The sequence below is a fragment of the Populus trichocarpa genome, chromosome 12, assembly GCF_000002775.5.
Source record: "Populus trichocarpa isolate Nisqually-1 chromosome 12, P.trichocarpa_v4.1, whole genome shotgun sequence".
Lineage (NCBI taxonomy): Eukaryota > Viridiplantae > Streptophyta > Magnoliopsida > Malpighiales > Salicaceae > Populus > Populus trichocarpa.
Genome location: NC_037296.2, coordinates 1,822,157 through 1,846,925, shown reverse-complemented (window position 1 = coordinate 1,846,925; position 24,769 = coordinate 1,822,157). Strand labels below are relative to the sequence as shown.

At 32.3% G+C, this 24,769-nt stretch overlaps 1 protein-coding gene across 4 annotated transcripts; it reads left to right on the top strand.

Moving 5' to 3' along the window:
• The first annotated feature begins 4,883 nt into the window (after positions 1 to 4,883).
• Positions 4,884 to 24,266, top strand: LOC7464275 (structural maintenance of chromosomes flexible hinge domain-containing protein GMI1). Of its 4 annotated transcripts, none has more exons than XM_024582716.2 (37): positions 4,884 to 5,219; positions 5,841 to 6,244; positions 6,380 to 6,412; positions 6,517 to 6,603; positions 6,696 to 6,751; positions 7,183 to 7,266; positions 7,976 to 8,048; positions 8,403 to 8,458; positions 8,556 to 8,661; positions 8,775 to 8,843; positions 8,963 to 9,049; positions 10,363 to 10,413; positions 10,878 to 11,013; positions 11,223 to 11,284; positions 11,359 to 11,487; positions 12,943 to 13,033; positions 13,255 to 13,289; positions 15,329 to 15,404; positions 15,502 to 15,681; positions 15,888 to 16,046; positions 16,196 to 16,217; positions 16,342 to 16,456; positions 16,584 to 16,700; positions 16,998 to 17,321; positions 17,419 to 17,525; positions 17,717 to 17,894; positions 18,008 to 18,116; positions 18,229 to 18,323; positions 19,257 to 19,355; positions 20,641 to 20,707; positions 21,373 to 21,458; positions 21,550 to 21,972; positions 22,193 to 22,307; positions 22,531 to 22,741; positions 22,838 to 22,963; positions 23,133 to 23,459; positions 23,799 to 24,266. In XM_024582716.2, exons 2-37 carry the CDS (start codon positions 5,846 to 5,848, stop codon positions 24,040 to 24,042), a joined length of 4,734 nt encoding a protein of 1,577 aa, XP_024438484.2. In that variant the 5' UTR covers positions 4,884 to 5,219; positions 5,841 to 5,845; the 3' UTR covers positions 24,043 to 24,266. The 4 variants fall into 4 exon arrangements, with proteins under 4 accessions (XP_024438484.2, XP_024438481.2, XP_052302034.1 ...); XM_024582713.2 differs by having other exon boundaries at positions 5,835 to 6,244; XM_052446074.1 differs by lacking the exon at positions 4,884 to 5,219 and having other exon boundaries at positions 5,434 to 6,244.
• The last annotated feature ends 503 nt before the right edge of the window (positions 24,267 to 24,769 follow it).

Genomic DNA, 24,769 nt, shown 5'->3' with positions numbered 1-24,769 from the left:
CTCAATACTACATCGTTTTCTTGCATGAAACTTTACACAACATCAGATGGAAAACACTAACAAATTGACGAAAAAAACTAGTTGAGAAATGTAGTAATTGTCCAGGACCTAATTGATAAAATATAGAGGTTCTATACAAAGTTAGGGACTAGGTTGAAAATGACCAACAATGTGAGCCCACAAAAAGTTAATGTCGGTGTAGAGTTTACCCAATGTCTCCATTAACGTTCATTTGTCTATCTTCTCTAACAATCAGTCAATTATATGTTTGAAACGAAGGAAATCTACAATGATAGCCCATGTTAAAGTCACACCGTTAGCATGTGTTATGAATTGGGAGTTTATTTGGAATTGTGGTTAAAATATTATTTATTAAAAAAATTATATTTATTTTAATTTTTTAATATTTTAAATTATTTTAAAATGTTGATGTCAAAAATAAATTTTTTAAAAACTAAAAATGTATTATCTTAATGTATTTTCAAACAAACTTATTTTAAAAAGTAATAGCTATTGTAATATTAAACACGCTTGTAACAAGTTGATTAACGTTATAAAAGTTTAAAATCTTTAAAAGATGCATGATTGGATCTTAATTTTTTTTTTTATCTTAATCAGATCTTAATCATATTAAGGAATTCTTAATCAAAACATTTCTATGTTTTTAGCCAACAAAACTGTTACATGATTTTTTTCTCATAAAAAAATGATTTTTTAAAATATTTTCTTTGAATAATATTAAACTCGCAAAACATATTGAACCATATAAAAAATCATAATCTCTTACATTTTTTTGATGGTTGTGAAATGAGAAATTATAGTAAATTCATGAATTTTTAATAGGATAGAGAGAAATTATACAATTTTCTCATAATTATTTATGTAGTGTTTGAGAGTGTGGTAATAATTATTTTTTAAAGTGTTTTTCGTTCAGAAATGCATTAAAATAATATTTTTTTATTTTTTTAAAATTATTTTTGATATCAGCACATCAAAATAATCTAAAAAAACAAAAAATAATAATTTCAAACAATTTTTTTAAAAATCACAACATACGATTTTAACAACAAAAAACAACACAACCCTTTAATCATTCTATTAATTTAAACTGACAAAAGGATTCCATTGAGAATTAATTGATCCATCAGTGATATAAAAGATAGGTTGGGGGTCTAATCAAGATTACCTATCAAAGTTGGGGACATTTTTGGGGTTTGCCCTAGCAAGATAGTTCTTGGAAGGCCATGGTTAAAAAAAGAAAAAGCAAATCACGATAAAAAGAGGCATGTACTTTGGAGAAAGAGATGACCGGAAAACATTAACAAAAATAGATGAAAGATACCTTTTTGTTATTGGTTTTAAATAAGAATTACATAAATTTAATTTTTTATTTTTTTTATTTAAAATTATTATTTTTCATATTTTTATATTTTTTGATGTGTTAATATTAAAAATATATTTATAAATAAAAAATACTTTAAAAAATAACAATTACCACGGGACTTTTTTTGGGTTTTCACTTACAATTTCTATGCAGCCACGTTTAAAAAAAAAAAAAACAAGTCACGACAAAAAGAGGCATGTGCTTTCGAGAAAGAGATGCCCAAGAAAACATTATAAAAAATTAATGAAAGATACCCTATTTGGTATTGCTTTTCAAATAGGAGTTAGATAAAATTTTATTTTTTTATTTAAAATTAATTTTGTATATATTTTTAGATTGTTTTGATGTATTGATATTAAAAATATTTTTTTAAAAAAATATTATTTTAATACATTTACAAATAAAAAACATTATAAAAAATAACAACTACCATAAATATCAAAGCTGGGACATTTTTAGGGTTTTCCCTAACAATTTCTTAATAGACCATGGTTAACAAGAAAACAAATCATGATAAAAAAAAAGGGATGCACCTTGGAGAAAGAGATGCCCTATGAAACATTAATAAAAATTGATGAAAGATATCGTGTATAGTATTGCTTTTTAAATGGAAATTAAGTAAAATTATACTTCAAAATTAATTTTTTTATATTTTAAAATTAATTTTTTATAGTATATTCTGATATTATAAATTATTTTAAAAAAATTATTATGATATATTTTTAAGTAAAAAACATTTTAAAAACAATTGCTATAATATATTTAAACACCTCCAAGAACCTTCCTGGAAAATGTGGTAATTATGCAAGACCTGGTTGATAAAATATATAGGTCCTAGATCCAATTGAGAATGATTATATAAAATTTGGGTGTTTGTTTATACTGTTACGCATGCTTTTTAAATTTTTTTATTTATTTTTATTTTTTTAGATTATTTTAATACGTTGATATTAAAAATAAATTTTAAAAATTAAAATTAATATTTTAAAATATTTTTTAAATAAAAAATACTTAAAAAAACAACATAAAAAAATATGCAGGCTTGAGATTTCCATAAATATTAATACATTGAAAATGACCTGTAATGTGAGCCCACAAATGTCAATGTCAACTTTATCCTCTGTCCGTCCACGACATTCATAAGTGTAACTTTAGTATCAATCATATGTTTTGAACGAAGGAGAATCTCACTACGACGATAAATCTAGTTAAAGTTCCACCATTAACTTTTGTGTCGAGATTAAGATAATATATTAAAATAATATATATATATATATATATATATATATTTATTTATTTAATTTAATTTATTTTTGGGGGTTTGCCCTAGCAGGTTCTTTGACAGGCCAAGGCTAAAATGAAAAGAAAAGAAAAGAAAAAGCACCCCACGATCTGTGCTTTGGAGAACATGGATGCTCTGGAAAACAGAAAATTTTCCTTAGTGGGGAAGGAAAACTCCTAGGCAACCACCAACAAATAGAAAATGGAGATTTAGGAATTTTTTTATTGGAATTTAAACAAAATATTAACAAAAACGTCTCTTCCATTCAATTTTATATTTCAGTTTTATTACCCCGTTAGAGTGCTACAGAGGATTTCTTTTTTAACATGTGTTTATCCTAAAAAAATATTTTTTAAAATAATTTAATGTACTGATTAAAAATAAAAAATTATTTTAAAATATTTTTAAACAATTTTTTTTATTAAAACATACTAAATTAAAATACCACACATAAATAAGTGGTTTGAATTGCTTTTATGTTATAAAAGAGAGATGAATATAAAATATCAAATAATAAGAAAATCACGGAGTTTTATGTGATTTTTTTTATATTTATATATTTTGTTTCTTGATACATCTAAGAAGTAATTATTGATAATTATTTTTAAATTAATATAAAATATCTTCAAATTAACACAAAAATATGAGTAAGACATGACTAAGTGCACATGATTATTACACAAACTTGGGATGAAAAAAGAAAGACAAATCCCCAGGACTTGAATACCAAGCAAGTTCAGTTTTTTCAGAAAAGGGCGGTTAATTTTCCTTTTTCCCAAGATTTCCTCTTTGCTAACATACGCGCTGTGCGCCTAACATCTTATCCATTTTCCAAATTTCCTTTTCACACGTGGCTTCATAGTGCAGTTTTGTCTCAAAAGCCCAAACAGGACCCGAATACGAACTAATTTTCATAGTAGTCCCTATAGCTATGAATTGCGATAGCGGAGTCTCTGAAGTTTAAATATTCTACTGTAGCATAAAAAATATTCCTATTTTATAAACTAATAACGTCAAATATTTTACAAAATATCATGAAAAAACTAATAGGAAATTACACAATGGACCAGTCAAAAACAATCTAGCATAAGTTATAATTTATAAGACTCCACCTAAGGGTAGATTTGGACTAAGATCTAATTTGTGGGTTAGATAATTTAAAATGCTACTCCACGAGTCAATTTAATTTATGAAATTTTTTTAAGAATCTCTAAAATAATATTATTTTGATAAATAAAACAAACTAATTCAAAGTAAAATCTAGCCCGATCCATGCCTTGGATCAACAAGTCCATGGGTTAATCTACAAAGCCAGACATGGTTTTATAACTATGTAATCAAACATTTTATCAAATCTATTGAGAAAATTAATAGTTTATGGACTTATATTTTCTATCTAATGATATTTAGTATGTGTGTTGACTTGGAGGTGTGATTGGCTTTTTTCAAAGAACAATATTTTTGAAGCATAGACCACATCTCACAAAAGCAAACAATACATGTTTTTTTTTTTAACTATCAAGTAGGTGGTTCAATGGTAAAATTTTGAGATCAAGGGTTTTGCTCCTCTGTAATCTCAGATTCGAGCCCTGTGGTTGTTAATATTGATAGCCACTGAAGGCTTAGCTGGTTGTTAACTTCAGGATCCGTGGGGATTAGTCGGAGTGTATATAAGCTGGTCCGAACACTTCCATGTGAATAAAAATAAAATATTACATGTTTTTTTTATATGAATCCCATAAAAAAAAGATATCATATCTCCAAGCCAAACATTCCCCTTAAAAGGACTAACACCTTTTGCGCACTCTAGCTATTTCTGACTTAACATACGTCCTTTTTCCTGTCAACTTTTAGAATGTGTTTGCTTAAGTGACTATGCTTTATTTTTTAAAATAATATATATATTTTTACTTTAAATAAATTTTTTTTATTATTTTTACATGTTGATATTAATTATAATTTTTTTAAAAAATAAAAAAATATTATTTTTATATATTAAAAAATTACTTTTAAAAAATAATTATTATAACAATAAAAACACCACTTTAATATTTTTAACATACACGATAAAAGTTGCTTTTCACTTTTCATTAAAATAATAATTTTATTTTTTAAAATTTAATTTCAGTATAAACATATTAAATCAATAAAAAACTAAAAAAAAAAAAAGAAAATTCAATTTTTTTCAAACAAACACAACCTTTTCTCGTCATCTTCCTCACAACAAGTATCTTCTCTACTCTCTCACTCCCTTCAGCTCCTATTTAACACGCATTTTCTGTTTCTCACTCTAAAAAAACCTAAATTCTCTGACCAAATTCTACTCCCCGCCTTAACGGCACAAAGAGAGTATAGCACTCTCTGTTTTTCGACTCTTTAAAGATAACAGAAACGTTGTCGTTCTTCATGGCTTTCTCTACCTCTCTCGATGGCTGATGCTTTACAGCTCCAGGAACACTAGCACGGAGTGTTGATACAGAGAGAGAAAGAAAGAATTGTTTTAGTTAATTTTATTAGCTTCTTGAACGTTCCGTTCTGCTTCCCTCTACGCATGTATGTGTGTGTGATGAATGTATGATTTTATTAGTAGTTTCTACGTATGTATGCATGATGTGTGGGTTTATATATGTATGCATGTATGTGCTTTAACTTATCAGTCACGCTACAAACGTACGAAGACAGAGAGAAAGAGGTTGGTTTTTAGTAGCTTTTTTAAGGTTTCAATATTTGATTTTTTTTAATTTTTATTTTTCTTGGACAATTTTGGGGTTTTTTTGTGTTTTTTTTTATTTAATGGTAGATATAGTAAATGACAGTCAAAGGTTTGATTTTTTTTATTTTTCCTTTTCCTGGACAATTATGGGCCTTTTTGTGTGTCTAGTTTTTTTGTTTTTTGAATTTCATGTTAGATATAGTAAATAACAATAAAAGATTTGATTTTTTTTTCAAATTTTCTTTTTTCTTGGATAATTTTGGGTCTCGGGTTTTTTTTTTTTGAGTTTCATGGTAGATATAGCAAAAAATAGTGAAAGATTGAATTTTTTGGACAAATTGATTTTTAAACAGAGAGAGAGAGGGAATGATTTGTAAACTTGATTTTGTTTGAATTTTTCTTTCTCTTGGACAGATTTTTTGTTATTTGCTCAAAGATTTGTTTTTTATGGACAGAGTTAGGTAAGATGGAAGTGAAGCCGAGTAGAAAGAGACAGTTGGAATTGGTGCCGCATGATGGGGGTGGTGGTGGTGGTGGTGGTGGTGGTGGTGGACGTGGAGGAGGAGGAGGAGGAAGTGAAGGGGGGGTGGTTTACAAATTCAAGATTTTGTTACCGAATGGAATGACTGTGATTGTGAGACTGACTGATCCGAAACCTGAAATGTGGGTGCAAGACTTTATTGGTCTGGTTAAACGAGAATATACTTTAGCTCAAAGAGATTCATCACCTTTGCTGAAAAAGAAAAGAACTTTGAACTGGGAAAGTGAAAGTTGGTTTGTGGAGGATGGAAATGGTAATTTAATGAAGCAGAGGCTTAAGTTTAAGTCTTTCATGCCGCATAAATGCCACATCCTTCGGCTTCACGTGAGTGACATTGTAGTTTAATTGAAGTGCTAATTCATCTTCTGTTTTGTTGCTAAGAAAGAAAGAACTAGTGGTTAATTAATGATGGATTCGCCTGCTTTTTTTATTTTTTTTATTTTTTTCTGGTGAAATTAGGATGGATCCGCTGAGGTTACTGATACTTTTGAGGTTAGTGGTGTATGTGGTGTTTGTTTTGATTATTTAAGTAATTGGTTAAAGTTGGAAGGGATCTGGTTAGTTTTGTGATGATGGATTTAAGTTGGCTTTTGTAGAACATGTGGGATTTGACTCCTGATACCGAATTACTTAGGGAGTTTCCAGAAGAGTATACCTTTGAGACCGCACTTGCTGATTTAATTGTAAGTTTTGTGGAATAATTGTGAGAATGAATTGGATCTATTGCTACTGTTTTTTTGAGCTGTGAACATGGACTCTGCTTTTCATTTACTAGGATAATTCCTTGCAAGCAGTATGGTCTGTTGGTGAAAATGGGAGGAAACGGATCAGGTATGTCATTTTGTTATTTATTAATTTTTATTTTTGCTTAATTTATTCCTTCATTTGAGTAAGCACCTCCTCAGTTGCTTCTGTATGGGAATTATGTTAGGACTCAAATGACTAGTAATCAAATCTTTTCAAAAAGTATTGTTGTCATTTTAAAAGCTTTCACCAGTATTGATGAATTACTCTGTGATGACAGTTAAATGATAGCAAAGCCACCTTTTAATCCATTGTTAAATCCATCGTTTAAAGTATCTGTGGTGATTGCTCTGGAGTTTTTCCAATAGCATTAGAGAATTCTGTTTCTGAACAGAAAGCTATTCTATGACATTTACCATGTAAAAGGACAAGTGTGACAGTTTTTTAGTTGCATCTGTGTGGTGTTTTATTTTTAAACTTTAGTGATATGTTGTTACATTAATCTAGTGCTTTTGCAGTGTGGACATTATGAAGGATAAGATTTCAATTTTCGATACTGGTCCTGGAATGGATGCTAGTGATGAAAATTCTATAGTGAAGTGGTATGTCACAGCAGCTTTTCTCATTCTCTTCATAGTTAAGGTTATTTCTTGATGGGTAGGTGGAAGTTTGGGTACATCTGGAATAGCAAATGGGGAGTGCACTAGTTTAGAAGGGCATCAAAACTGTGTTTTTTTTTAATGGTATCTCCTGGATAGAAGAAACAGAAATATTTCTTATGGTTATGAATCACAGGTTCTGAAACAATTTGTTTCAGAGGGACTTTTCTTCATGTTCTTTGAAAAACTGCATGTTGTAGAGGATGACAGATCTCTGAAGAAAGGTGGAAATATTTTTCTTTCCATAAAGATTATCCCTCAATTAATAAAACTGGAAGAAAAATGATTGAACAGCATTTCTGATTTAAGCATTCGGTACGAGATGTAATTTTCACTAAACAGTATAGAAAAGAATTCTTTAGAAAGTAAAGGAAAAAATTATAATATGTTTGCATTTCTGAAAACTGTAATTGATGGTTAAACAGACATGATGTTGAAAGAATTTAAATATTTTTTCCAACGGAAATCATAGGAGTATAATTTATATTTACTTTGTTTACATAATGATTGATTTTTAATATACAGCCTTTAGTGTTTTTTGTTCCTTGCTTGACATGTTTTGTGTAGATATTATGGCAACTAGGTATTCTGGACTATCATTTTGTCTCTTGCTTCTTTGACCCTGAACTTTTTTATTCTCTATCTTGTTCAGGGGAAAGATGGGAGCCTCACTGCATAGATCATTCAAGGCAAAAGCAATAGGGGTCAAACCTCCTTATTTGATAGTATGTTTTAGTTCAAACTTTCTGCTTTACTGTCGAATATGTGCTGATGTAGAGTGTTATGCTTTGTGTACAAAGCACATTAATGCTCTGAAATTTTATCAACTGTTGAACAAATCCTTTTATCTATATACGATGCAAATCAAGATTGATGGCGTTAGATGCAGAGCAGTGATTTATGTAAGGTCCAATGATACCTTTGCCTTTCCTATACTGGGATGCTATTATTGTTTTTGTATTGCAACAGCTTTAAAATTGTCATCATAAACTAACCAGAGATTGTTCTCAAGTTAATAAACTTGCTTTTACTTTGCTATTTTTGCTCTATTTTTTATGATGTTGTTTTCTGCAATACAGCCTTATTTTGGCATGTTTGGATATGGTGGACCGATTGCTACCATGCATTTAGGGAGGTATAACCTCTTCTAACCATCTTGTTGTGTGGTTGCTCCAGTGTAGTAACATGTTAGTTTGAATGTTGGTCCAGCTCATTTTTCTTCCCTATTATAGACGTGCTTTAGTATCTTCCAAGACAAAGGAGTCAAGGAAAGTCTTTACTCTACATCTTGAGAGAGAGGCTCTGCTCCGCAGTTCTGGTTCTGAACCAACTTGGAAGGTAAATAAATTCCGTGAACAATTTATTCTTTCCTTTTAAAGTAAACTTTTTTTTTTCCTCGTTTTATGATATATCAAATTTCAGTTAAGGCTATTTGTATCTTTTATTTTTAGACTAGTGGAGGCATGAGGGATCCTTCAGAAGATGAAATTGGAAAATCCCCTCAGGGAAGTTTCACAAAGGTGAATATCTGTTGCTTCTCGCAGCGTTGTTAAAATCCTCTTGAAGTAGTATGTGAATTGTACTATGAATATCAATTAAAAGTGAGCTCATCTGCTTAATTTTGCTAAATGATTACCAGGTTGAGATATTGGAGCCTAAAGTAAGAGACTTGGACAGATTTCAACTCCAATGCAAGCTGAAGGACATATATTTTCCTTATATTCAGGTGTGCTTGCAAGATTAAAGAACAAAAAAAGAACTCTCCTCATATGCAAATTACAAAAGAGTAGATGTTTTGTCATTGTAATTGGTGTTGTTGCTAATATCTCATGGTTGTCATTTTCTTGAGGAAGCAACAAAGTTTTGGTTGGAAAATGTATACAATTTTGTATTTCTATGATTATGCAGTGAAAATATTTGGTTCCTAGTCAGTATACTGTCTTTGTCATTTACCAATATCTTCTGTTCTGAATTGGAACAAGGATTGTTATCTTTTTTTTCCTTTTAATTTGCAATGAAGGTTTTATGTATGATTTAAAAGAACCCTTGCTCAAGAGAGTAATCTTAAAGGTGTTCCTTATTTTCTGCAGTTAGTAACTGAAAATATTACACTTTCAGAATCTTGTGGTTAAACCACACTGAATACTTAAACCATTTTTACACGGTGACTTCTGACGAAATTAGTTTAAATATGATGTCATTTGATGACATCAAGTTTATCAGCAAATATTGTTTTGCTAGTAACTTTTGAGGCATTCTAAGTAAAAATCTAGCTGGCCACAGAGAAAAAAGAACTGCATGAAATCTAAATGTTAAGTTGCTACCTTCACAAGTTGGTGCTCTAACATTACTGAGTTTGTGCAAGTTTATGAACTGATAATCCTCAATAGAGCATGATGCATGCTTGTTAAATTTGCACTTAGTTCTTAGTTAATTTTATTGGCATTTTGTGTTCTTATTTGTTTTGCAACATTGTTCTCTTTATCTGCATGGATTTGCTCTTATCAAATGTGTTTCTCTAGAACAGTAAGTTTGACTCTCATCCTGCTTCATTATACATATGCACGCCTCAATATGCATGTGTGTATATTTTTTCTTTTATGTAAAATAAATTAAGTCACTCTATCTAGTGCTGTACAAAGAGTCAGTTACTTAAAAGTGCAGTGATGAATTCCACACTGCTGAATGAACAATCCCCAGCAAGGAAAATAATTAACTATGATGTCATTTAAGTAGCTCATAGTTTTTCTTTCTTTTTGGTATTTATGCTTGAAGGCAATTTAAACCCACTTATTTCCTTTTAAATTCCAAACCTACTCAACATTCATTACAGTTTAGTAGTTGATACTTCACAATAGATTTTGCATTTGTTAGGATAATAAGAGGATGTATACTAGACTTTATAGCATAACTATAATTCATATAGGCACCATAGATCAGTGATTTCTCTAGATGATAGAAGTTTTTCTTGTGCATTATTATGGTTTGTTCTCTACTGTCCAACATTTAACATTTCTGAATTATTTTGTTTCTGTGCAGTGTGATGAGGTGTCCAAAACTGGGAAGACTACCAGACCTGTTGAATTTCAGGTCTTATATGTTGCTGTTCTTGCTTTTGAATATGTTGCTGTTCCTGCTTTTGAATATGTTGATGTTCTTGATTTTGAATAATTCCTTGGTATATGTTAGACTTTCCCTAGTAACCGCAATGTTGCATGCACTTTACATTTATTTTCAAAGGAGGAAAAAAGATTTCCCTTTATTTTGGATAGAGTTAGGTTTTGTGTGAATTTTGATGAACTTAAACGTTTGATGGAGTTGATATAGCAGATGTGAGCTACTGATCTGCAGCTTCTTACATCTTCTAATAAAATATGTATCTTAGAAGTAAATAATAATAGCGGCGAATAAGCAAAAACAGGAATAGCATATTGGATACTCGAACTTTTTAATTCTGTTATTGACTGTAGGCCTAGGTGCTTGAGATTTACACTTGTCTGATTGTGTGAGTGGTCAATGCCCTTAACATAGAGCACCACATTCTGGCTGTTCAGGTTAATGGTATTGATTTAGCTGAGATTGATGGTGGGGAGGTGTCAATTACCAACTTGCACTCTTGCAATGGTCCAGAGTTTGTTTTTCAGCTTTGCTTTTCCATCAAACAGGATGTTGCCTCAACCAGAAGCTCAGGTGAAAACACACTGTTCCTCTTTGTTAAATATATGAAGCTAAATTTCTGGTATTATCGTGAACATCTCCTTTCATATTCTTTAGCTTGTATGTTCTTTTCAATTCCTTTGTTCTTATTTTGAGTTGTGGCCAGTGATGCCATGTGAGCTGTTAGCATATGCCAGCTTTGAGCATTTCTAGAATTAGTTTCTAAGAATGTGATATTTCAGGTTCAAGGGCGTCTCAAGAAGCCAATGCACGTATAAAGTGTGTTTATTTCCCCATTTCTGAGGTACATGAACAGCTAGCAAAACTTATTTTCTTTCTTGTAATAGAGTTTTTGATTTGAGAATTTGCTTGTTAAAGGGAAAAGAGAGTATTGAAAAGATATTGGAGAATTTGGAAGATCAAGGGTGTGGAAATGGAGAAAGCTTTGAGACCTTCACACGTGTCTCTATTCGGAGGCTTGGCCGTCTACTTCCAGATGCTCGTTGGGTTAGTTATCTGTCTTTCTATATATCCTAATTAATTTGATTGGTAGATGAACCACTATCTGCTATTTTGTGCATCATACCAGTTCTGCTCTTAATATTTAGAAGTGGGAAATTTAGTATTTGATAAAAAAAAAAGACTAAGTTCTGCTGTGTTCAAGATATAGTCAAGGTTTCAATACTTCGATACTAATTATCAAGGCTTGCTATGCATTCTCAGAACCATGCTACGTTACTGTTGCTGTACTTACAGAGCTAAGCTGCATGTGGATTTTGATATGCGCATGCATTATATCAATGATACAGTGTTTAAGTCTTAGATTCTTAGTGTGGGTCAAAATTAACTCCAGTACCCATTTGTTTAGCATCTATTATCATCGGAGTTCATAGTTCCTGTATTTGAAGATTGATGCACTAGGTGATTGTAGTCCATCCTGATATAAGAAATCTAAGCACAAGAAGGTGAATTGAAAATTTAATATGTATGACAATTACTAGATAAAGAATTTTAACAAATGGTTCCTGCAATACTTGGAACTTGCTGGCTTTTACATGAATAAGCACCATGAAATTCCAGAATTATTTAGACTTGGTGACTTGTCAAGTAGTGTAAAGGTAACTTGCTTAAAAATCTAGGCCAATGAAGTGCTCATACTAAATATCTTCTTGTTTGCTTCAAGCATGAAGTAATGGTGATCATCTAGGCAGAAAGTTCATGATGACAAGTCTCTGAAATATACAAGTCTTGGAAGATGTCCTGGTTTGTCTCCTTCTGGAGCTACTAGTTGCCCCATCTGCCTCTGTTACATGATTTGCTTAGGGAGTATGGATTATAGGGTTAACTAAACAATTGCTTATATTATCAAACGTTTGTAATGGTTTCATTGTTTATTGATTCTAACACTGCTAGAGAACTACAAGCTAAGAAATCAGACTTAAAGTTGACTGTTTGCCGAGCTGCTGTCCAATGCTATAGAAATTTCTTGTTAGATGTGAGAATTTCCTTCTGCTGCATGTTATGTCTTGTTCATTCCACCCATTATTACTTCTAGGATTTGAGAAAGCAACCTGTATTGACACGTTAATGGAACTTCAAATGGGGCATCCCTCAATATTGAACTCAGGTGAAACACTACCAGGGGATGTTAACTTTTGCACTCACGTTCAATTGTTGGGACTGCAGATTATGAGAGTTGGTTAAATTTTACCTTTTGTGCATGCATAAACACTGATACACAAATTAAAAGGAATTGAAGTAGTTGCAAATCAGGTTCCAGGGAGGAATTAAACAATACAAAATATTTTTTGCTCTAGTTCTGTTTTTCTGTTTGCACATGCTCATGCTCTAGTTTCATGCATTTGTTTTTACAAGTCTCTGGTGCTTCAACCTTTGTTTTACTGGTTGATCTGCATCTCAGTGACTTTTGCACCTAATATCAGTCATTCTGCTTCATTGTAGGCATGTCTTCCTTTTATGGAATTCAAGCAGAAAAAAGGAGATAAAGCTCACATATTGAAGAGATGCTGCTTAAGAGTTAAATGTTTTATTGGTATTTCTTCTTTTTTGTGGAAATATTCTCATCTTTTATATCACATTTGTAAAAGTTTTCGCATCTCTGCTTAAGAGTTAAATGTTTTATTGGTATTTCTTCTTTTTTGTGGAAATATTCTCATCTTTTATATCACATTTGTAAAAGTTTTCGCATCTCTGTATATTTTGTGTACTTTTTTCTGCAGTATCAGTAATCAGCAGAAACTGTTGTATTTGCAGAGACTGATGCTGGTTTCAATCCTACACCCTCAAAGGTAAGGAACTTGATGAAGTCTACAGCATGCACACATGTTTACAATGTTATTTGCCACAGCTTGGTGCTTAATATGCAGTTGTTTACATGGTATGGACTATGGAGTCTAATTACTTTCATTGGATCGACTCCTCTTCCTTTGTTATGTCTTCTCACTTGGAGCATTAATTTGTGCAAATTTGTTTTTTAAGGTAAGTGTTTGGTATGTTGGATAAAGATGGACTTCACATGATAATTTTTTTTTTGTGAAGATGTTTGGTGCACCTTTGGACAGCCTGTCAAAGGTTGTTCTAGTAGATAAATTTGTTTCACTAAAAAGGGTAGGACAAGTTTTTTCAATTCTTAGCAAAAGGGTTAGCCCGGGTTAATCGGGGTCAACGTAAGGATAAAACTTAAAAGTAATTATTATTATAGTTTTAAAAAACCGACTCGGGGGTTGAACCGAGGCAAGGTTCGGGTCACAAGCCGGGTTGACCATTAACCTTGGTCAACATAATGATAAAAGTAGTTATTATCGTAATTTTAAAATTTGACTCGAGTGTTGACCCGGGGCAAAGCCCGGGTCACAAGTTGGGTTAAACATTGACCCGGGTCCATGTAAGAATAAAAGTGGTTATTATCATAATTTTAAAATTCGATTTGGGGGTCGAACAAGGGTAAGACGTGGGTTATGATTGGGTTAATCATTGAACCAAGTCAACGTAAGGATAAAAATAGTTATTATCATAGTTTTAAAACTTGATTTGGAGGATTGATCTAGGGCAATGCTCGAGAGGGTCAACCTGAGTTGACCAAAATTAAAAAAAAAGAATCAAATCAACCTTGTTTTGACAAAAAAAACTCAAAAAGTTAATGGATTGTTTACCCGTATTTTATCCCAGGCCGACTGAGTCGTAGGTTGACCTGAGTTTTTGACAGGGTCAGGTCGGATCAATCCTTCTATTTTTTCTTAAACCTGGACCGATTTTAGCCTCGGGTCAATCAATATTGTTCAACATACCAAACACAACCTCCGTATGCTAATAAAATAATTGTCTCGTAGTGGTTTTTCTTTAGTTTATAGGTTACAACACAAAAAAAAAAAACATATAGAAATCTATGCTAATAACAATCATAACACATTTCCTGTCACCTTAGAAATGCATCAGTAGTTGTTTGGCTTATAGGTGAGCAATTATTTCTTATTCAATATGTATTCTGCACTTAGATTTTTCGTTGTTCTCCTTATGCCATCTAAATCAGTACTCTTTAGCTTCGGTTTTAAAAGGAAAAATAAGTTCAAGAAGGCAAAACTTAGGATTGATTCAGTATACTATTTCTTTTTCAGTTTTGAAAAACTTTTTCATTTGTTGAAGGCAAATTTTTCCATAAAAAAAAACATCAAGATTACAAATATTTTCAAAAAAATCAAATCTATATAGTCATTTGTGATAATATAATTGTAAAATATTAATTTTATTTTATTCAAATTAAAAGTTATAATGTTAACTAAAAAAATCTTTATATTAGATTTATAATAAAAATTAAATTTATGAAACCATCTAAATATGAAAATATATAAAAAATAATTTTAATCTTACATTGCTAGAAAGTGTTTGTATATAAAAGAAAAGATAATAATATTTTTCATGTTTTTTCATTTGAAAGACAATGAAAAATTTGTACTGGAAAACTGTGTAGAAACTCTAAATATGTTTTCCAAACTCGTATAAATTTGGAAAAGTAGTTTTTTGGATAGATAAATATTACATCTGAACAGTAAATTCTAGCCTTTGCTTTTCTGACTCTTGTTTTTTAGAAAATTGGAGTGTTGCTCTATTTTTGAACAGCTTCTTAGGTGTTCTTGTGCACACATGCACCTTGGTGACACGTTGATGCTTTAATTTTCAGCTGGAGGAATGGATAAGCACACACACACATCTAATAGCCAACTTCAATCACTTCGGGATATTGTTTAGGCAATAAATACACCTTGTAATGTAAATGTAGTTGCGGACAGTTAAATGAACCTTGTTAATGTAAATAAACTGCAATTTACAGACTGATCTAGCACACTGCAATCCTTTTACAATTGCTTTGAAGAACTTCAGCCATAAGATGCCTGAGAAAGAAAAAGGTTGTGTTTTTATCTCATTTTCCGTTTTAAATATGGAAATAGTTTTAGTTGGTTTAGTCCATTAGATCTTATTAATTTAATAATTTCATTGTTGTAGAAGTTAATGTTGACATTTCAAGGAATGGTAAATTGTTAAGTCCTTCACATCTGGAAAAGGAGTATGAAGATTGGATTCTTGAGATGCATTCTCAATATGATACAGAAGTCAGTGCTGGTGAGGATGATGGAGTTCTTGTTGTTGGCCCCACAAACAAAATACCTGGCATTTCATCTGATGGTAGGGCCGATTAACATTGAATCTTTTGGAGGGAAACATGTTGGTTGACATCTTGATTTGATTATAAATATTTAACTCATCTGCAGTCCACCACATAATATTTCTAAGTTTAGAATTTGTTCATTCAAGTCTTACTTTTGTTGTTTAATTGTTTTTTTATATCTGATTCTATTTGATCACATAATTTTTATCTTTTCAACTTGTAGTTGTGAGAGTGCGTGATACTTTGACGAGGAAGGGAGCAATTTGGAAACGTGGTCAGAAAATAAAAGTTTTAAAGGGAGCTGGCCCAGGGTTCCATAATAAAAATGTTTACCTAACATTAGAACATTTTTTGATTGAAGGAGTTCAAGGCGATGCTGGTGGTAAGTAACATTTCTTGCAGCATTATGACATTGAACTTGAGGCCTGCACATTTTTTAAATTTAAATGGAACAGATGACTTTTTCCTATCAATGCCCTTTTGTTGAAATCAATGAACCTGACCTTGTCTTTTGTTGTCTCTATTCAATAGGGGATGCTCGGATTATATGCAGGTTTGCTGTATTTTATATTTTGTTTGCAGAATTTCTTTATCCGTTATATATATATATATTTATCTCTTATTGTTGTGATATTTTTCTCATGATATATGTTCATTTGTTTATGTGGATATGGAAGGCCACTGGACATTGCAGAAGAGAATGGCTGTGTGCTTTCAGTTAAAGATGAGATTGCCAGATTTGATATTCGCAGCTCTATATCAATACCTATTAGTATGATCGACTCTGGGAAGGTTTGTTTCATGTTTACATTTAATGTTTCTTTTCCTTTGAACACACCTACATGGCACATTTTTATCAATATTTTTTAACTGTTCTGTATGATTGAGTAATTTTGGGAATCATAATCCACTGTATTAGTGCCAAACTATTGAAAGTTCTGAGTGGAATTGCCAACTTCAGAAGCAAAGTCAGAAAGCTCCCTCTACGATTGAAGTGCTTGGAAGAAAACATTGTCAAGAGTTGGAGATTGATGGGGTCAGTGTATTCTAACTGTTTTTCCTCTGCTTATTTTGAAGCGCAGTAGCCATTCACATTTTTTCCCTCCTTTTAGCATGCTAGGGTAGGAAAAATTGAATAGATGTCTTGAAAATCAAGCTCCATACAGTAGCTAAGCCACTCAGCTTATGCTGGCACAAAATTCAGAATTTAAACCTATTGAGTATATATGTCTTCTCAATCTTTATGGTGATCACTAGGTGTTTATATTTTTTTCCATTATGGTTTCTGTTTATGGAAGTGTAACTATCTATATAATCATGTTCTATGATTTAGGGATTCCCTGCTGAATCTACAGTTGAAGCTGGATGCACTCCTCCAACGGAAATAGTGGCAGTTGTTCGGCCTGGCTGTTATGTTTCTTCCAGTCATTCAAAGATTTTGGACCAAAAGTATATTGTCAAAACTAATTTAGAGATGTCTATAGAGGTTAAAATCAGAAAATCAGCAGAGGAATGCCAAAATGTAGGGCATATATATTCAGCGCGCATAGGTCCTTCTTCTCATAAAGGATTTGATGGCTTGTATATTTTTTCACTGGGTTGCAAGTTTCCTAACTTATTTAAAGAGGCTGGTGTTTACACTTTTTTATTCACTCTTGTAAGTGATGCACTACTTAATCATGATTTTTTTTTTCATATGTCGTAGTGTAGTTTATGTTCCTGATCATGTTCTAATGCAGTAAAATTGTCTGTAGAGTGATAATAATTGTAAAAAATATGAAAAAAGATTGATGGTCAAGGCATCTCGAGAGGTTGGAAAGTGGAAGCTTTTGGGTGATATACAGGGAAAACCATGTGTGAGGTTAGTAGCTTTTCATGATTAACTTATTGACTTTCTTTGGATTAAATTGTTTACAGTTACCTGCAAGACTTGATTTTAAATCATTTCAAGTTCATTAAAAAATGGTTTTTGAATTACTGTTCCAATCCTTTTATTATATATAATATTTGTAAGTTTTCATTCTTCTTATAAGCAAACAATCATCTAATTAGGGTGGGTTCACGATTTCCATCACTCTCTATTGGATGTCTTGACATCTACGGCAATCAAATCCCATTTAAATCTGTTCCAGAAATAACTGTGAGGCTAGATTCAATCATGGGTGTGCTTGCTGAAATAGACAAATTTAAGAAAGGCCTTTCTTCTGATAAATTGGCCCTTAAAGTTCAGGTATTCTTTAACCGTGGCCCTTTTGTAGATGTTGGTGTCTGTTTTTTTTTCTTAGGCAGAATGTGCCTCTTACACAATCATGCCTTATTTGGATTTGTTTTAAAAAAATTCAGAATATGCTAATTGTGAGCGACAAGTTGGATAGAATACGGCCAGAGTATGAAGCCACTTTGGTGATATGCCCTGTAGATGGGTTGGTTTCAGTTTCTATTCCGTGTCAAGGTACTTCGATCCATATGTAACAATGTTGTTCATAATGGCGCAGTCATGATGTTTAATTCCCTATCTTGATGTTCTAGTGGATTCTTCATTTATGTTCCTCATTTTGTATCAGTTATGCCTGGATCAGTACAGCACATCACAGGCCAACCACCAATACAGGAAAAACACTTGCTTCCAGGTTTTGTGGTGAAAGAACTTGTGTTAAAGGTAATTGTTATTAAAATTTTCTGGTGCATCTTGTATTTAAGGACAAGTGGAAAGTCATGGTTTCTTCGTGAGCTTATGTGAGCTGTTGCAAATCTGTATTTTGAGATGAAATTAAAAATTGGGTTGTGGATTATTTCTAACGTAATTAGAGTTAAAATCACACACAAAAAACAAACATACTTAAATCTGATCACTTTCACAGCTTCTGAAGATATTGCGTTTGAGAATTTTCAACTTCCAAATTGTTATTGTTCATTAACCATTTTAAGTCCCATGCTTCGTTCGATACTTTATATACCCAGTTATCACTTTCTTAAAGTTTAGCAGCAGGATCTAATTTACAGAACTAAAAGAACTAATACAGTTCAGTGATCCTTCAGGTGATACAAGGATAAAAGCTTAGGGATTTGATGTTTGATTGTAGAAATTCATTTACACCTTGGTGAACGGAGCATTGACATTTAAATTTCCTTTCCTCATCGATGCAAAATCTGTGACTACAATATAATAGAAACGTTATTAAACTGTTATGTATTTAATCTTACTATCCCTTTGCTTTTAATGTTTCTTATATGCTTCTTTTTTCCCCCTTTGAGTAACAGGTTTTGTGAAATCTGTATCTTACTAAATTATCAAGTGTACTTGATATGGAATGAAAAATAGTATTAATACTAAAAATTCAGTCTGTATTGTTTGCTAGCTAGATCATAGTGATGTCACATTTTAATGAACCGAGCATGATTTGACTAAATAAGCCAATTTACTTGACATTATGGTGCATCGAAGTAATATCTTATTATAGATACCAGAATCATCTTTTAGGCATGTATAAGATTCTCAGCCCACAAACTGAGTGGAACAGAAAGAGAATGAGATCATTGACTAATTGTTTATGGGCTTTATTGATATGCTTATTTTACTTATGCCTTCCAGATGCTTGATGCTCATGGTAACCACATCAAAAAAGGTTTGGAAGTTCAGTTGAATGTGGATGGGTTTCATATCCTTGATAAAGAAGGTTCAAAGCGTAAGGTTTGGTTCTTGACTTTCTTGATTTCCAATAATAATTGAGCTGTGTAGTTAACATTTAGGTGTGCTCATGTTAGGTTAGTATCATGCATTCAGTGAACTGTGAATGACAGTCTATTTCGTGGCCTTAAAATATGTCACATTTGCTATTGTTTTGAATCTCTGTGTAAGCAATGCCAAATACAGTTGAGGATATTGATAATATCTGACCATGTGTTGATAAAAAAGGTTAGTCTGCATAGAAGATACAGCCTCTGTAAAATTTCTTTCTTTTCTTTGTTTGTTTGTTTGTTTTTATTTTTGTGGAGGGGGGGGAGCAATATGTTAGGGTAGTATCATGCATATAGTGAACTGTGGATGACAGTCTATTTCATGGCCTTAAAATAGATTACATTTGCCATTGTTTTGAATCTGTGTAAGCTATGTCAAATGCAGTCGAGGATTTTGATAATATCTGACCATGTACTGATAAAAAAAAAGGTTAGTTTGCGTAGAAGATATAGCCTTTGTAAAATTTCATTCTACTTTTCATCTTTGCATTTTCTGTTCGGTGCTCTTCTTCAGTTGGAAGGTGGCAATGCGGGTGAATTGATTTCATTCATACCTTTTTAATAAATATGCACAGTAATCAGTGATGCTAGTTCCCTTGCATGTTTTTATTTAAGCTTCTCGGAAATTCGTAACATATCCCTACTGATAAAGAGATGGGGTTTGGCTGGCTTCTCATCTGTTCATTTTAAAAGTGAATGAATTTGGTTACTGAAAGCCTTCATCTCTGAGGACAATTTCTTTTTACTAACAGGTCTTTTTTTTTTCCTGGGTGTACTGAAAAGCAAACTTTTATTAAGAGGCATTGCATTATTATAATGTGGTCTCCCTGTGGGTACTTGTTTCAAGTAGTAGTTACGCACTCCTTGACCAGAGATGTCTTTTTTTTTTCCTGTTCCTTTTATGTTGAATGATGCACGCACCTGCTGCCATTAATTATGGTATATCTTCACATATTCAATGAATATTTTCATTATTTTTTGCAATTTGTGTACCAGAAAGTGAACTGCCTAGTTCTGTATACATTACTCCTAAAACATTTGACAGTACCTTATATGGCATGCAAATTCTTATGGTTCATTTGGAGATCATAATTCTTAAGCATGAATGTAACTAGACAGTACCTTATATGGTTCATTTGGAGATCTTAATTCTCAAGCATAAATGTAACAATAGTTGGAATTGAGCGTTAAGCATTGTGTGTGATATGAGTGCTGAGTTTGAACTTTTTCAATTTTAGGTGGACAAGGATGGATGCATTGATCTCAGTGGTGTCTTGAAGGTAACAGCTGGTTTTGGAAGAATAGGTATGCTGTTATTGTAACATAGCTTGTAATCCCTTGATTTTTTTCTTGTCACTGTACAACTCTTTCAGATTATCACAAGGCTGAAAGACTATAAAAGAAGAAAGTCAAACATAAAAATGGTTAAAAGATGAATTGTGTGTGATCTTTTTCTAAACCTTATTATCACGGCCAAGAAAATATTTTCTTGTCTGTCCTATGGGATGCTGTTAGTTGTATGAATATGTTTATGTCTTAAGAAACGTTGTCTGCTTTATATGTACCATATAATCACTACTAACTTTCTAGTTTTTTAATCATATTATACTTCTCAAACTTTGATTAACTGTGTAGTCAATAATAGTGTTCCTTGATCTTTTCCTAATATGAACTCAGTAGTCTGGTTTCTAAAATTATAGGCATTATTTCTTCAGAAAGCACTTGAAACTTGTAAAATACAATCAATCTCCAGCTCCACTGGTTTCTAGTAAATCATGTTCTGGTAATTTGCATTCCTGGCCCTAAGACACAATTCTGAATGATCTGGCATAAGAACTCATTGACTTAGATTTTGACAAACATTATACTGTATTTCTGTAGCAAGAACTAAGACAGTATGAGGCTGGCTAGTACTTCAGCTCTATTGATATGTTGCAAATATTAATTAGATTCTTCTTCCTTTCATCCAGTATCATACTCTGTTTCATATCAAGACAAAGTTGTTTTTAAGCAAGAGCTTCAAACTGAGAAGAGGGAGCTGAGAATTGCATCAAAGGTGAGTTATGTGAGTTTTTGCTTTTTATTGTCATTGATATGTGTCTTCTTACAGTAATTCCCAACTAATTACCTTATTTTTTCCCTTTCAGCTACCAGAGTTTCTTACAGCAGGATCTGATCTGGAAAATATAGTTTTTGAAGTTGTCGATTCTCAGGGTGATGTTGATCCTCGTATTCATAATGAAGAGAAAGCTGGCCAGTGCCATTCACTAACTATAAAGTCAGATTCATTTAATTTACAGGATGCTATTCAGTATACTTTGAGGCATGGTCGCTGCGCTATTCTGGCTATTCGAATCCCTCCAATTGAAGGAAGCTTTTGCTTTATTGCTGCTCACTCATGTTACTCAGAGCTGCAGCTGAGGGTCATACTTCCAGTCATGAAAGCCCCAATAGTGGAGTGTGATGAGAATTTATCACCATATTCAAGCAGAAAAGTCCCACTGCTTCGGGACTCATTATCCCTCGAGCATACTGAAAGCCTAATGACGCCCATTGAAAATAATGAAAAGGTATAAACTTCTCTGATGCAAATGCGATCTTAAGAATTAGCATGGAACCGTGTTTTTCTCAATGTAAAAGTGCAGCTATGTTTCTTTTACTTGTTTTGGGTGCCCCTGTCCAACATGAAGGTCAGGAGATTTTATGAGTTGTATCTTTAAGTAGCGCTTGTTATATAGCAAATAGATTAAGTCAAGATTTTCAGTTTCTTTCCTGGACTATTCCTGACAGGGACTAGTGGATGACATTGAAAAATATGGTGAGCGAATTGGAAATTCTGAAAGGCAACTAAAAGTCCTGAATGAAAAAAAGACAGAAATTGAGGAGTACGTGTCTGGACTGCAAGGTTTGGAACTACCTGAACAGTTTTTCTCCATTAAGTTTCACACTTCATTAAGCATACATTAAATATCAAGTGCAAGAAAAATTGGATGATCAATAGTTGTCTCTGGATATTTGTCCGAACTTTGGCACGTGCCTTCAATTTCATGCCATGTAAAATAGAGTTAAATTTGTTTGCCTTGCTAATCAAAAGCAATGATGTGGTGCATGGTTGGCTTTGCTCCCAGCTTCCATGGAACGAACCTTGAACAATTCAAACTATGTGCTTACTAAGGAGGAGATCCTGGTACAAATTGAAAGCAGGAACCATTCTGCAGCATCTATTCTTTGCCATTGTTATAGAGATTTATCATCGCAAGTACCACAAAACCATTTCATGGAGGGTATATTCGGGTTGGTTGCCCTCCTTGGAACTGTTCGCACCAACAAGCTAAGCAGGTATGTAGCTATCTATTTTATCTTGTTGTTAATGAGATGAAGAGCTTTGAGCACTTTCTTATGTATAATATTTTCTTTTAACATCATCATTTGCAGGATATTGGCTGAGTTCTTGGGTGAAGACCAAATGCTTGCTGTTGTGTGCAGATCCAAGGAAGCTGCAAGTGCTTTTGGAAAATCTATTTGTGGTCGTTTTCTTGTTATATGCCTGGAGGATATAAGGTACTATAATAGGCTGTTGCTTGCATTTTGATTCCTCTTGATCTGCACCTTATAAACTTGGGATTCCTCTTGCATACCCTTGGGTATTAAGTGGTAACCATGATGTGATTTTAACTAGTTTTACAAGAAATGGATAAATCAGTACCCATGATTTGAGATTTTTTGACAGGCCTTACACAGGGGAGCTTGAATGTGGTGACCCACAGAGGAAACTAAAGCTGCAAGATCCTACATTACAATGTGGGAACGTGCCATCAGGTTTCATTGGGTATGCTGCCAATATGATTAATATAGATACCCGAGATATGAACATAAGCACAGCATCTGGATATGGTCTTCGAGAAACTTTGTTCTATCGTCTTTTTGGAGAACTTCAAGTTTATGACACCAAAGAACATATGAATGAAGCCGGTGCTTGTATCAAACATGGTGCTGTTTCTTTAGACGGTGGGATCAACCGAGTCACTGAAAATGGAATTATGTCTCTTGGATGCTGGTATGTTTCTCTCTTTCACAGCCACATGTAAACATGCACATGTATGTGGTTAATAATTTGTATAACTGTATTTTTCTTCCTTGGATTGGTTGTATTATATACATTTTTGCACTGCTACTTCTATCACCGCATCAATTAGGACCAATCAGGAGTGCTAAAACTTAGATGAAATTTGATGGGCTCGTGTGCATGTCTAGGAGCGTGCATTCATAAGTTATCTCTTCATGTGTTTTATCCAAAAGTTTACAAGATTTGCATTTTATTCAGGGTTGTAAGAAAGGAAAAGGATGGCTAAGTATGGTTAAACTCAACCAAGTTTAAATTATCTGTTTTCTTCAGGGATTCTGAAATTTGCTTTCCAGTCGGGACCTTGGAGAATGAGATGAGTCCTGCTCCAGAGAGGATGAAAATCCAAATGCAACTCGAAGCAGGCATGGAAATGTTGCAAGATATAACAGGACAGATAGAGCTTGTGACCAGACTGCGTGAAAATGCTTTAAAGAAGTTGAAGAAGAAATCCAAGAATTATAGCAAACTTATGGATCATGTAGAGGCAGTGGAGTCTCTGCGTAATAGGAAATAGTTGGTGTGTTTTGTAGATAATAGGTATTTGACCCTATAGGATATTTTGCTGATAACAAACAAGCCTCATCATCTTATATATCTGAATGCACTTCCCCCATATGTTGCTGGTAAGCATATTGTATAGTGTTAGGGTTTTGTAGTATATTGATGATCTTTGAAGTTTAGTTCAATACTTTGCTTGTTTATCTCACTATAGTAAAAAACTGAACATTTCCGTTTCAAGCATTATTTAATTTTATGTTTTGGTTAAAATTCAATCAATTTCAAACTATAAAATCAATTCTTAATTAATGAGTGTTGAAGGATAAAACTAAAAATAAAAACAAAGGATAAAAAAAAAAAAACAAACAGTGAGATTTAATATTTTAATTTAAAAAAATTTTATATAGAATTTTTTTTATAGAATATTACTAGTTACATCCTGAAAATTAATTTATTTTCTGTAATTTCATGAGGGATTGTTTGGTGATACCGCATTGATGCAATCTGATACGTGACATGAAGAAATTCATCATATAGTATATTCTTGAAAAAATAAAATAAAAAGATTCTATTTTTAATTACAATAGATTTTGAAAGGGAACGTTGTAATTGGCACAATTAAAAGTTATTATCATGGTGGCATGAACATTTTAAAAATTTATTAATTAATCTTAAATTTAAGTTGAGATGGAATGAAAATATTATTTAATTAAAATTATTCATTTATTAAAATAGATTTCACA